The following is a 14,829-nucleotide window of genomic DNA, read 5'->3' as shown; positions in this document are numbered from 1 at the left end:
CTTTATCTCGCCTCACAGGCATCACCCCAGCAGGGTTTTGAAATTGGCTTGTGGTGAAAACAAGAAAGGAATCCTGCAGGTGAAAATGAAGGCATGGGGAGGCAGAAAGCACAGAGCCATTGGTTTCAATATACAGCACGGCCAAAGAAAACAGAGACTTGGAAAGGAGACTTGTGCTCCTGGCAGAGAAACGCCGCAAAGGTCCTTACTCGAATCGCTTACTTCTTTCCTGCCACTGGAGCCTGTCTGACACATTATGACTGCCTGTGCTCTGGAAAGCCTATATAAAAGCAAGATTACCTATGGGTTTGTGACATACCACCAGAAGTGTAGGGGGCTTTGCAGTGGTAGAAACGCAATATAGCAGCAGATGTTGTGACTTACTGCAGAGTGGTACTGTCTCCTTCTTAATCACTACCATGACGAGAAGCACATGCTCAAACTCGAGCTTCATTAAAGCATCGTTCCTCACTAGCCCTTTAAAGCAAATGAGTAAGAGGCTTTACATGCCTCTGAAGGTCATGTAGTATGGTAACATACTGTATAAAGCAGTTTTGGGGAAACCATTTTGTTTTTCTTTTGTAAATTGCATTTGCAGGGTCAAGCTGAGAAAGGAGGATGAGGCTGGAACTTCAAATATCTGCGTCACAACAGACTCCCAGAGATGGCAGGGAACACTGGCTTTCTTAGAAAGTTAAGCAAATTCACTAAACGGTTGCGTCACTTTAGTATTTGACCTCCAAAAAATGTCTTCTTCGTTAACTAATCAAGTTTAACCAGGAAGCATCAATGCAAGACTTGAATCACTTGCTACAATAAGCCAGATAACATGCTAACAAACAACACGACCATGCTAATCAGTGTGCAAGTCCTAAATCTTTTCCATGGGACATCTGAAATAATTTTCACTCCCATGGCATGTTCTTCTCCATGAAACAGAGCTGCAACAAGCTCTTTTGTTAAGCTCATTTTAGGCAAAGATGTGTTTTTTCCTGAGGTAAAAACTCAGCTTCCTGTTTCTGTCAGAGCCAAGCAAGTTTTAAAAGATAACACAAACTCTTAGCTGGGCTCAGACACAATTCTTGAGTTATGTCTCTTCAGAACGTTTGCATCCGTCCTTCACTTCCTCTGTCTCTGTTATTTTTTCTGTCCCCTTTGCTTTTATTTTTTTAACTCAAAACAATATTCTTTCTAGCTGGGAGTTCAGCGTGATGCTAATAGCAATTACGCTGAAATGTGCTGTCTCAGCTGTAAGCTCTGCTGATGCTTGATTTTATAAAGTCAATGCGTGGTGCCATTACGTCCAAGATTTCTGTTCTAAGTTTATTGATTCTCTAAGTAGGTCTATGAATGATACATACGCACACATGCAGTCATCCTATTAAGCAAGGGAGTGTTTTTCGTTCAGGTATCAGTGGGGAACTGTCTCAGCTACATAGTCATGGTCACCTTAATAGCGTCTGAACAAATGATTGTCATGCGTCTTGTATCTTGGTGCTCATTAGGACGGGAAGAAGAGACGCCATATGGCAGATTCCTGCTGGGTTTGTAAATAATAGCCATCCACAGCTGCAGAGTGGAAAAGAAACAGCTTTCACCGCCGTGCAATTACCAGAATGATGGTTTGGCTGAAAAAGCAATGTGATTGCATTTTGCTGGGCTTCGGAAAGATGGCTATACCACTGGGGAACTGATGGAAGTGGTCGAGCTTTTGTGACAGTGATGCATAAAATTGTTTATACATCAAACATATAGTTTGTGCATGAAGAACAATACCGTTAATTTGGTATAAATACACTACATTTACACACAGTCAAGAAATATAAAAGCCTAAATGTAATTGCTAACTTATTTTGACTTAGAATAGTTCAAAACACCCTAAAAACCACATAGAAATGTACTAAAAGCACAGAGTTTGTTCACATGGATGCCAATAATTCGATTTTAATATGATTAAGACAATACTTTGATTAAGAGTTGACCATGTAAACAGGGATTTTTAATAACCCTAATCTGACTGAAGGCATAATCGAACTAAACAGAAATCAAATTAAGACGCGTGGAGTATGCCGATTTTAGACACATTTTTGAAGACGCATTTTTAAACACCTTCATCAAACTAATACCATCATGTAGGACTTTTCGATGGATTTTGCGGCAGGAAATTCCATACACACACAGCTGACATCCAATATCATGTTGTCACGGGGGCATGAATGAAATGTTCCTAAATGAAAGTGAAAGTGCCAAACAGCAGTTAAAGTCAACAAATTAAAAATGAAACACCTGATATTACATGAAACTCCATATAAATGTGAATAGCGATGTGATGCAATGACGTTTATCAAACTATGTGCTATATCATGTAAAACGGGATCATAAAAGGAACATTCAAAAAGCAACTTGTGTAAATGTCTTAATCATATTATTCTTATTCAGATTAAGGCAAATAATTCAATTACTGATTCCTAAGTAATCACTGACAACAAAACAAATAAAAAATAATATATCTTGAGCAGAAATGTAATTTTTCTGTGCTAGTTCTATTAGGAAGACCTTATGTCACATCACTCATCACAATCAGATCCAACCGGTAGCCACAAGACACAAGGAATATACAGTTAAAGTTAGAATTATTAGCCCCCCTTTCAACACATTTCAAAACATAATAGTTTTAATGATTAATTTCTAATAGCTGATTTATTTTTTATTTGCCATGATGACAGTAAACAATATTTTACTAGACATTTTTCAAGACACTTCTGTACAGCTGAATTTAAAGGCTTAACTAGGTTAATTAGGTTAGTCGAAATAAAACAAATAAGACTTTCTCCAGAAGTGAAAATATCAGGCATACTGTAAAGATTTCCTTGCTCTGTTAAACATCATTTGGGAAATATTTTAAAAAGAAAAAAAAAAAGTTAAATGAGGGGCTAACAATTCTGACTTCAACATAGGCTGGCCATTCATTTCATTCATTTGGTTGCAGGTACCAACGTAGACGTTCATCCACCATCCTTCCTACCACCACAAGTTTGGCCCTGTCCAGGGGGTAGGCTCCGCCCCTTCCTTCATCCTCAGCAGTCATATAGCTGGATCTAAAAGCTTCCCAATTCAAGCAATGGACGAGGTCTCCGCCAAAGAAATCCTGCTTTGTTAAATGACACTTTTGTGAAATAATACTCATCAATAAATATAATTTAAAATCATAATTATCTCCCTGGTCTTTCTGGTAGAACTGAAGATTGGAGTAATAAGGATGAAACTTCTGTTTGCTTCACAAGAATAAATTGTTTATTAAAACATTTAAAAATGTAAAAGTTTATATTAAATGAAAGATATTTAATCTAATAATTACTTAACTCCATATTTGATACATTTTACTGTAACTAGAATTGTTGATCAAGACATTTTTAGACTGTAGCGTAAAATATCTAAAAATATATTTAGTGCTACGACATTTAGAAGAATGTTCTGTAACCTATTTTTATCATAAGATAATCCATAACAACACAGTGGGTGGCATGATCGTCTCACAGCAAGAAGGTCGCTAGTTCGAGCCCCAGCTGGGTCAGTTGGCATTTCTGTGTGGAGTTTGCATGTTCTCCCCGTGTTTACGTGGGTTTTCTCTGTGTGCTCCAGTTTCCCACACAATCCAAAGTCATGCGCTACAGGTGAACTGAATAAGCTAAATTGGCCGCAGTGTATGTGTGTGAATGCAAGAGTGTATGGGTGTTCCCCAGTGTTGGGTTGTGACTGGAAGGGCATCCATTGCGTGAAACATATGCTGGATTGTGAAGTTTTGGAAGTTGCTTCCTGAAAGGTCTTTTCCATCAATTACACCTCTCACAGCCAGGAAAAACCATTGGAGAAACACTGATATGTGTAGATAATTATCTCTTTGCAATCTAGATTGTTATTCCAATCAACATCAAAACAAAGAGGGTGCATGCAAGTTTTAGCAATTCACTCTAGATATGAGACATGTGTGTGCCGCCACAACAGAAACACATCTGTAGGGTCCCAAAAGGGATGTGCGTGACGCTGTGCACCAGGCCGATAGCTGTTCCCGCACATGCAATCACGTCTGCCCCTTTAACCATGCAGAAAACAGCACGTCGACAGCCCTCCTGCTCCAGGCACATTCAGGTTGTGTACTTTATTCCCAGGGCTGAATAAACATTTAGCCCTCATCCAAGCATGATTAAACGCCCTTACATAAACCAGCCATTTATACTGCCTTCTATCATAAAGAATAGAGCTTAGGTGTCAGAAAGAGGCACATAATCTCCAAGGCAGAAGAGTCAGGCTGGGAAAGTGAAAGAGAAGAGGAGGGTGGGAGGAAGGCACATATGGGTTTAAGCGCCTCCATCTGCCTACAGCTTTCTCTTAATGTGATTTATATTTAAAGAAGAGAGCTTGATGCTAATGTCCAACATTAAAATTATATTTGCTGACTTAGAGCAGCGCTATATGTAACCACAGGGTACAGTCACTTTGAGACGTTCACCTTTGCTGATGAAAGTGCACTGCCATTATTAACGTTTTCTTTGTTTGATTAAAAGAGCACTAGGTAGTTTGTTTTGACCAATACATCAATCAGTTTTAAGTTATAGTTCCCTTGTAACCCTTGAAAAAGCAATCTCTTTTTTTTTTCTTTCTAGAAGCATACTGGCCACCATCAAAAATAATTAATTGACTCCCAGAAGACACTCACTTAAATGTAACAAAAATGTATAAAATATATAATATATATAATATGTAATAATAAAAACTAATGAAAAAAAAATATATATATATAAAGTTAAAGTCAGAATTATTAGCCCCCTGAATTATTATCACCCCTGTTTATTTCTCCCCAATTTCTGTTTAATTGAGGGAAGATTTTTTTCAACACATTTCTAAGCATAATAGTTTTAAAAAACTATTAACTGATTTATTTTGTCTTTGCCATGCTGACAGTAAATAATATTTTTACTTAATATTTTATGCACACACATACACATATACATACACACACACACACACACACACACACACACACACACACACACACACACACACACACACATATATATATATATATATATATATATATATATATATATATATACATACATATATATACAGTTGAAGTCAGAATTATTAGCCCTCCTTTGAATTTTATTTTCTTTTTTAAATATTTCCCAAATGATGTTAAATTTTTAAAGCATGTCTGATAATATTTTTTCTTCTGGAAAGTCTTATTTGTTTTATTTCGACTAGAATAAAGGCAGTTTAAATTTTTTTAACACCATTTTAAGGACTAAATTATTAGCCCCTTTATGGCTGCCCTAACCGGCCTAGTTTACCTAATTAACCAAGTTAAGCCTTTAAATGTCACTTTAAGCTGTATAGAAGTGTCTTGAAAAATATCTAGCAAAATATTATTTACTGTCATCATGGCAAAAAATAAAATAAATCAGTTATTAGAATTGAGTTATTAAAACTATTATGTTTAGAAATGTGAAAATCTTCTCTCCATTAAACAGATAATGAGGAAAAAAATAAACAAGGGGGCTAATAATTTATGACTTTAATTATATATATATATTAGGGATGCAGGATATATCGGCGACCATATCGTTATCGGCCGATAAATGCAATTTTTTAAGATTATCGTTATCTATCCGATGTCTAAATTAGGCCGATATCTTTAATGCAGATCTGCCTGCCTCGCGCTTGCGTGGGCGGAACTTGTCCAGTGCACTATAATGGAGCTCTCCTCACACTGTTTATTTCTTCAAAGTCCGTCTTTTCTTCATGTGGTATTGCTGTGCGTTAATAACTCGGTAAGTAACCATGTTTCTTATCATTGTAGATATGTTTGATTGAGTGTTCACTTATTACTCCAGGGCTAAATATTATTAGTTTTGGGGTTAACTCTCTTCTCTTTTAATAGCAGCCGATGAATGAACGAAGACACTTGTAACTTGGCCCAATCATTTATCACTCTCCTTGTGGTACAACAAAATCAGTCACCAAAGAGGGAACATCACTGAAAACATTGCAAAAAAAAAAACGCTCCTCTTTTCTGTCTCTCCCACTCCGCTTCACACAAACACACATACACAAACACATCAAACTGCAGCCCCTGCACACGTGCTAAACAACAACTCGCTGGGTTGTTTGTAATCTAATATGATTATTTGTTAATTATCAGTGTGTTGTTTGCCATGTGTTGTTGATGTAAGATTGTATTCAGTTTAATCAGAATATTCATACTGATTATAACGAGCGCGTGTGAGAGCTGTCACCGCGCGCGCACACACACACATCTGACAGCCTTCACAGATCAACGGGGGAGAGCCTAGATGCGCTGACCACTGAATCCAGCATACGGGCTCTCAACTCGCCGCACATTCTGTCTTTATATTATGCTCTTTGTTTGTTATAAAGTCATCAGAGCTCAATGATCAGGTGTAAAATCAAAATCTGACTCCGAGGGCAAATCTGCCCCCACAGTTAAGTGAAACTCACAGCAGTTTATCATAAACTTTCATTGATCATTTTTCCCACGATTGACAGCAATAACGAACACACATCTGATTGACAAGCACTGCAGCTACATGTATTCAAAAGAATTTAAAACGCCAAATAGAATGAATTTATGCCGTATTTTCTAAAGTAACACATTCTGTATCTAGCTTTTTGCTTGTATGGTGGCTCTGAACTGTTAAAACACCTCTAAAAAAGGCTTTTTCAGACATTACATATTTGTACACTTGTACATTACTGTAACATGTTTTATTCAAGAACATTTGAGCTGTTTAGTCCTTAGCTCTTTCATTTTCATTTTATTTAAAATATATTTAACTTGCTTGTTGATTAAATCCCAATTTGTTATTTAACCTATTATTTTTATGCAACAGTAAAGTTGCATTTAAATTTGCTATGAAGAAAATGATTTTTTTTTTTTTTTTTGCATGCTGATTTATGTAAAATCGTGAATATAGGTCGATATATTCAACTAATCACCAGTATAGACTCTTCAGTTCATGAGAGTAGTTCAACCTTTTTAAAGTTTGCTGTAATATAACATTTTAAAATATTTATAATTATCGGCTCATACATATAGGCTATCGGCCTCCAAGTCTGAAGAATTATCGGTTATCAGTATCTAATATTACATATATATATATATATATATATATATATATATATATATATATATATATATATATATATATATATATATATATATATATATATATATATATATACATATATATATATATATATATATATATATATATATATACATATATATATATATATATATGTATATATATATATATATATATATATATATATATATATATATATATATATATATATATATAATATTAGTGATGCACCGATACAGATTTTTTGGCCGATACTGATAACCGATAATTCGGTTATCAATAACCGATAATTCGATAATTAATAATTATAATATACATATAAAATGAAACCGCAACAAAGATGTATATATACCAAAAATAAACAATATAGTATACAAATAAATGCACATAAACATGTATGTACATACATTCATACATACATATGCACTCATACGTACATATAACATATTTATAAGAACCCTTTGATTACACATCAAAAATCTCTCTTTAAAGATAATACTTCCAAAATATTTATTAATTGTTATTTTATATCTTTACTCATTATACAGATTCACTTTTGTCATGTTTTGTATGGATAAAAAAATTGGGGATCAAGTCTTCGGTACATTCTTTGGATTTGTATGTCATTTAAAAAATAATTTTTAGGGTTCAAATTTTAATACACAAAAGAGAATTCAAACACCATCAAACAACAGCAAAGGAATGGACAAAACGTCAGATACTACAACAAACAACATCTATTTCAGATACCCAGCAGCCCCTAGATGGCTTGCACAGATTGTCACGACATCAGAATGATGTCTGAGGTTAACTTCGATGATCCTAAATGAAGGTAGAAAGCACATACTCTGGCTCAGAGGAAGAATATCCATTACATAAGCGCTGGAGATTAAACTAGAAGCATCTGAACTATGCCAGAGCCCCACAGAGTCGAAACGATGATAAAAAAAAAGCATGCGAAGAAAGCTCTAGAGCAGCATGTTTTACATAAATTATACAATTCCAGACTCAAAACAGATGGAGTATAGCAAGAACCAACTGGATAGATGTAATGTCAAGATATCTAAATTATTTAATAAGCAATATTTTCCCTGGTTGAACTCTACCAGTGCAAACTTGATACTGCACTTAAAATATAATATTTGGCAACATTTACTCTGATTTTGTTTGTCTGCTTGTTTTAAGCCAGTGTAACTGTCCTTTTACTGTGTAATACAACAGAAAAAAATGTATAAACTACTTTTGTTTATATAATAAAAGTGATGCAAAAGAACAATGGACCCCTTTGGCATTCTCTATACTGACAAAAAAGGTTTAAAATGACTCGAGGAGGATCAAATAAAAATACACTGTTTACTTTAAATAAGTATAGCAAAAATAAACTGGATAGATGTAATCTTAAGATATCTAAATTATTAAATAAGCAATATTTTACGCAGTTTAACACTAGTAGTGCAAACTTGAAAAAGAAATAATAGAAGGGATCCAAAAGAACATTTGGACCCCTTTAACTTTCTCTATGCTGAAAAAAAATGGTTTGAACTGACTTGAGAGAGAGCAAATAACAGAATTGGATTTTTTTAAACAAGTATAGCAAAAACCAACTGGATAGATGTAATTTCACGACATTAAATTATTTAATAAGCAATATTTTTCCTGGTTGAACTCCACTACTGCAAACCTGACGTGGGTTATGCTCTTAAAATATAATATTTGGCAACATTTACTTTGATTATTTTTGTTTGTATTTTGTTTGTATTTTTGTCTTTTTACTGTGTAATACAACAAAAAATGCAATAAACTACTTTTGTTTATATAATGTAAGGGATGCAAAAGAACACTGGACCTCTTTGACTTTTTCTGTACTGACAAAAAAGGGTTGATATGACTTGAGAAGGAGCAAATTACAGAATTGGATTTTTTAACTTAAACAAGTAAAACAAAAACCAACTTTATAGACGTAATTTCAAGTTATTTAAATTATTAAATAAGACATATTTCCCAGGGTGAACTTCACTACTGCAAACCTAAAGTGGGTAGTGCATTCAAAATATAATATTTGGCAACATTTACTTTGTTTTTGTTTGTTTGCTTGTTTCAAGCCAAGACTTTCTTTTTACTGTTTAATGCCACAGAACAAACTGTTGTATTAAACTTTTGTTTATAATGAAAGCAATGCAAAAAAAATTTGGACTTTCTCTGTACTGACAAAAAAAGGTTTAAAATGACTTGAGCGGGAGCAAATACCAAAATTGGAATTTTTAATTTAAACAAGTATAGCAAAAACCAACGGAATATATGTAATGTCAAGATAACTAAATTATTTAATAAGCAATATTTCCCAAGTTAAACTCTACTACGGCACACTTGAAGGGGATATTGCATTCAAAATATAATATTTGGCCACAATTACTCTGTTTTTGTTTGTTTGTTTGAAGACAGTGTAATTTTTTTTTTACTCATAACAGAAACAGAACAAACGATATTATGTATTATATAAACAAACTACTTTTGTTTGTATAATGGAAGTAATGCAAAAGAACATTGGACCCCATTGACTTTCTCTGTGTTGACAAAAAAGGTTTGAAATGACTTGAGAAGGATCAAATAAAAATATATTTTTTTTCACTTTAAACAAATATAGCAAAAATCAACTGAATAGATGTAATTTCAAGATATCGAAATTATTAAATAAGCTAAATTTCACACAGTTTAACACTAGTAGTGCAAACTTGAAAGGGATAGTGCACTCAATATAATAGAAGGGATGCAAAAGAACAGTGGACCCCATTGACTTTCACTGTACTGACAAAAATGTTTCAAATGACTTGAGAGGGAGCAAATAAAAGAATTGGAAATTTTAATTTAAACTACCACTTTATTAATAAAAGAATGCATTGGCTGAAAAAAATGGTGAGACCAAAAAGCCATGAAGACAAAAGTAAACCAAAAAGGGACAGTCCTTAGTGAGCGTTTCACTGCTGAATTGGGGAACAAATGTTCCCATGAAGCCTCCCGTGTTTCATCCACCCACGTGCGCCACCAAACCCCCCTATTGAACACATGGCACCCTGTCCTACACATAAACACTGCATCTAATGCATGCACATAAACACACATGCACACGCGCCCTTCTTGCCGCTCGATAATCTCATGTGCGCTTCTGAGAGGGGGAGTGAGATGAAAAGTGTGAGGGGAAGCCGTAACCATGAGAAGTGACAGACATCTGTTGCTCCAGCTGAGCGTGAGCGTAAGGGAAAAAAAATAAAAACAAAAAGACGAATCCCCTGACACGCCTGAAACGCAATACATTCATACTCAGAGAGCAGAGATAAGAAAGAGGTGGGTGAGCATCTGCCAAAGCAAATCTGGAAGAGGATCGAAGCCCAAATATGAAAATCAAAACACCAGTGTGGGAGGAAAATGGAAACAACACACCAAGAAGTTCTCAAATAGTACTCCAAGATTTCTCATCCTGCATATCTTTGAAATCAAACCCCCTGTGAAAGTGTTAAAGCCACTGACCTCTGACCCGGGCATAACAGCAGCCGCACTTTGCCAAGACTTTCCGAAACAAGTGGGGGCAGGCGCAGCCCCGATGATGGTGGCCCCCCTTCATGGTCTACCCCAATCGCTGGCCACAAGATTAGCAGGCATGGGCATGGCACATCACACGCACACGTTCACGCCGGGGATATCCCTGAAGCGTTAACTCCAAAGAGGTGTGGGGAGAGCCTCAAAACAAATCCCAACAGGAGCAAAAGTCCAGCTAGTCTGCTAGGGAATCATAAACCGTCCGGATATCCAGTCTCAGGGGTGTCACTGCACAAGCGAGAAGACGGCAGGCAAAAGCACAGCTCAGTCTCCCTGTTTTCCTCCCTCCTGCTCTCACTGTCTGCTCAAATGACAGACTGTAAGACTGCCAGAGAGAGAGAGAGAGAGAGAGAAAGAGAGAGAGAGAGAGAGTGAGAAAGAGGAGGGGGGTGAGGAGGCGGAGTTAACAGCTCGACTTGCTGGCTATTCCAGGATACAGCTCCCACTCCCCCTTTTATCCCCTTCATCTTGCCTTTACTCTTCTCATAATTCTCCCTCTGCTCTCAGTTTTATTCAACCATCTGTCTTGGACCATTTTAGCCCATAACCTTTTTAGAAGAGCTCAGGCGTCTGGTCCAAATTGGAGCCTCCTCATGATCCAAGACAAACATGGTGGAAAATAAAATGTACAAAACAAATCTGCCTGAGAGTTTGATTGCATGTGGTAATTATTTCAGGAGTACCGGGTTGAAAGGGTATCTCTAAATCTAGCTCCACTGAAAAAGAGGCGGTCACAGACCTGCTGGGACGAGGTACGAGCATGCTGTGTTTACTGTACACGTTTTGACAGAAAAGGAGGGGTGTTGGGATGAAGAGAAAGTTACAGGCCTGGAAATATACAGAGTTAGTGTGGTAAATCCAGATATACTGTATGGTTTACACTGGTTTTGATCAGATGTGTCTGTGTTTACAGTTGACAGAGGCTGGAGGCAAGAGTGTGAGAGTGTGTTTGTCGCCTCTGATTGGATGTTCTGCTGCAGTGCTGGTGATTTACAATGACACTTCAGCACAACCGGTGTGGGATATCTATTGTGGTAAAGCTGACGTAAGGGCTTTTCCCACTAGTCCAAATGAGGGGTAATGGTCAGGGGTACATGAAACCTAATGTATCACACTTTAGGTTGCATTTTATTTTACCGTCATGTATATATTTGAGTCTGTATTCGTATAGGATTATTATTACCTGATGACCTCTAGTCAATTGTAATAATTGCAGAGGTTGCCAGTGATCTTAATCCCATGTGAATCAGCCATGTCTGTAATTTGTAAAAAATTAATTCCCCAGCAAATGAACTACTATGTTTTGCTGAACACAGGGTGTTGAACCTGTGGAGATATTAGTCCCATGTGAATCGGTATATCTGTGATTTGTATACTGTATAAATTTTTCTGGTCCACTTTTTATCCATCTCTCTGAAGGAATGGATGGCTGTGTTGGAGTGTTTTGCTAGTATTGTGGGTGCACAGTCATGTCAATATGCACCAACAATACAATTTGCAGAAATAAAAATCTGAAAAACCATCAGAATAGCAAAAACAAAAGAATTATTATATGGAGACGTATAGGATGTATATGTGGTAAGGAACATTCTTCTGTTCATGATATTTGTTTCTTCTGTAAAACCATCAAAAGATGATTGAATGTGAATGAGGGGTCATTTCTAAATATTACAAGGCCCTAAATAATACTAATCCTATGCAAATAGGGCTGTAGTCGTTATATAAACTGGGTAACAACTACTAATCCTATTCTATACCTTAAAACCCATGTATTTAAGTTATATAACTCTTAGAACTTTCTTAGGCAAGAATACTGTAAGTACATGTTAAGTACACATACTGTAAAATAAAGGGCAACCCACTTTTTTTTGCTATAAATTACATCTTTTATATAATAGGTCCTATAATATTTAGCCATAATAATGAGGAAATATTAGTTGATTAGTGATGTACATTTAGTCCTAAACTACCTTTGTGTCCCAGTATTTCACCCTTCTGTAAAATTGACTTTCTGATTAAATAGTTCACTTTGGTGAAAGGGAAAAGATTGTTCATAGTTGATGGATATTTGTAAAACAGCATTTACACCATCAACACATTTAAAAAAAAAAAAAAAAAAAACTGACAACTGAAAACTTTTAAAACCGGGATTCAGAATAAAAATGTTTAATTTAACAAAACTTCAATTTAGTAAAATGTGATGCACATGTGTATTATTTGTCGAATGCTTTAAAAATGCATTATGAAGCCTTAATCTGCCAAATACTTTGACAAATTTGTAAAGTTTGAAAAAGTGAACTTTACTGACATTTCTATCAGTTTGAAGGGATAGATTGTCTGGGTTGATGTTTGTGCGTTGATGGAATTAGTCTCTTTCTTTAGCTCAATTAACCAGTGTCTATAGCAGAACAGCAGAGAGCAAGTATAATACAGCAATGGAAATGGAGAATTTCCTGGAGAACCCAAAAACTATTCCCCCACCCAATGGAAAAGGAGATAAAGAATGAAACACTTTACAAAACTATTTAAATTATTAGTATGCTTTAGTTAATGTATTAATTTATAATCCTTTAATTTACAAATGTTAGCAAAGATTAAGGCTGGACAAATTGTTAAAGTTGTTTGTGTCAGCTAATTAATTATTCAATGTTAAAAAAATGCACTTTACAATAAGGTTCATTAGTTAATGCATTTACTAACATGAACTAATCATGAACACATGAACAACACATGTACAGCATTTATTAATTATAATTCAACATTTACTAATGCATTATTAACATCCAAGTCCATGCTTGTTAACATTAGTTAATGCACCATGAGTTAACATGAACTAACAATGAACTACTGTATTTTCATTAACTAACGTTAACTAACATGAACAAATACAGTAGTAAATGTTCATTGTTTGTTCATGTTAGTAAATGCATTAATTGACATTAACTAATAAACCTTATTGTAAAGTGTGACCAAAAAATGTATATTATTGCAAAGTATAAACCACAAAAACATCGGCATTAAGGGGTATGTTTGCTCAAAGTACTAAAAACATTTTTAAAAACAAGTTTTTCACTTCAAATTGTGCTTGAATAATTTCTATTTAAAGTGAACTATCAGTGAAAACAGCAAAAAAAAAAAATATTGTACTTGACAGGAATCCCCATATTGCTGCAGACATTCTATAAAAACCAAACAATTAAAACAATACAAAATACAGTAGCAACAAAAATTGTAATGCTAATTTAGATAAACTCGTGTTAAATAAAACCGCTGAAACTGGTACAAAGGATTACTTTCATAAGCTTCTTGTTAACTCCAAAGAGACGTCAGTAAAAAATACAATCTCTGGTCTAAACAAGAGCAATTCATTCTATGTGTGTGTGATGTGTAAATTACTATATAAAATTCTTAAAGTAAACTACCAGTGCATTTTCTGTTATAATTGAAGTCAGAATTATTAGCCCTTTATTAGCAGAATTATCTTTTTTCGGTGAGCTTTCAACAATTTCAAGTGTGAAACGTCTAAAGAGGCAAGCATGTGTAAGCAGAGTGTATTGGAATGTGATGCTAATGGTGAAGAAGAGCAGGAAATAGAGCGCAGGCCTTTTCTCCAGTACATGAGCAGCTGGGGATGTTGCTGAGTGTGTGTGTGTTGATGGAATTAGTTTCTCTCTAGAGCCCAATTAACCAGTGTCTATAGCAGAAAAGCAGAGAGGCTCCTTATACGCAAGCATAATACAGCAATGGAAATGAACAGTTTCCTGGAAAACCCAAAAAACTATTCCCCCACCAAGTGGAATAGGAGATAAAGAATGAAACACTTTACAATAAGGTTTTAATAATTAATATTGGTTAATTATAATAGTTTATGTGATCTAACAACATGTCTACAGCAATATTAATTTTAATCTTTAATCAATAATTAGCATATTATGTCTTATTATTTACTAATGTCAGCAAAGATTAGTTTAGTTTAAACTTTGTTGTCCGTTCTGCTTGGCACAGAAAGGAAATTGGTCTTTAACACTGCAGCATACAACAATCACATAATAGCAACACTTGTCATAAA

At 35.1% G+C, this 14,829-nt stretch overlaps 1 protein-coding gene across 3 annotated transcripts in view; it reads right to left on the bottom strand.

Moving 5' to 3' along the window:
* Nucleotides 1-14,829, bottom strand: part of arhgef25a (Rho guanine nucleotide exchange factor (GEF) 25a) — a 170,120-nt gene that overhangs the window by 131,133 nt on the left and 24,158 nt on the right. For 2 of the 3 annotated variants that reach the window (XR_012398569.1, XM_009296958.5), the window contains exon 1: nucleotides 10,692-11,079. The exons of the other annotated variant lie outside the window; for it this stretch is intronic. Coding sequence is in view for 1 of the 2 variants with exons in the window: in XM_009296958.5 (XP_009295233.2) it covers nucleotides 10,692-10,785 (94 nt within the window). In the remaining variant the exon portion in view is untranslated. Of the gene's footprint in view, nucleotides 1-10,691; nucleotides 11,080-14,829 lie in introns of those variants that run through there. 3 annotated transcript variants of the gene reach the window in all.

The sequence above is a fragment of the Danio rerio genome, chromosome 23, assembly GCF_049306965.1.
Source record: "Danio rerio strain Tuebingen ecotype United States chromosome 23, GRCz12tu, whole genome shotgun sequence".
Taxonomy (NCBI): domain Eukaryota; kingdom Metazoa; phylum Chordata; class Actinopteri; order Cypriniformes; family Danionidae; genus Danio; species Danio rerio.
Note: the sequence above shows the minus strand (reverse complement) of the source record. Positions and strands in the feature narration are given on the sequence as shown.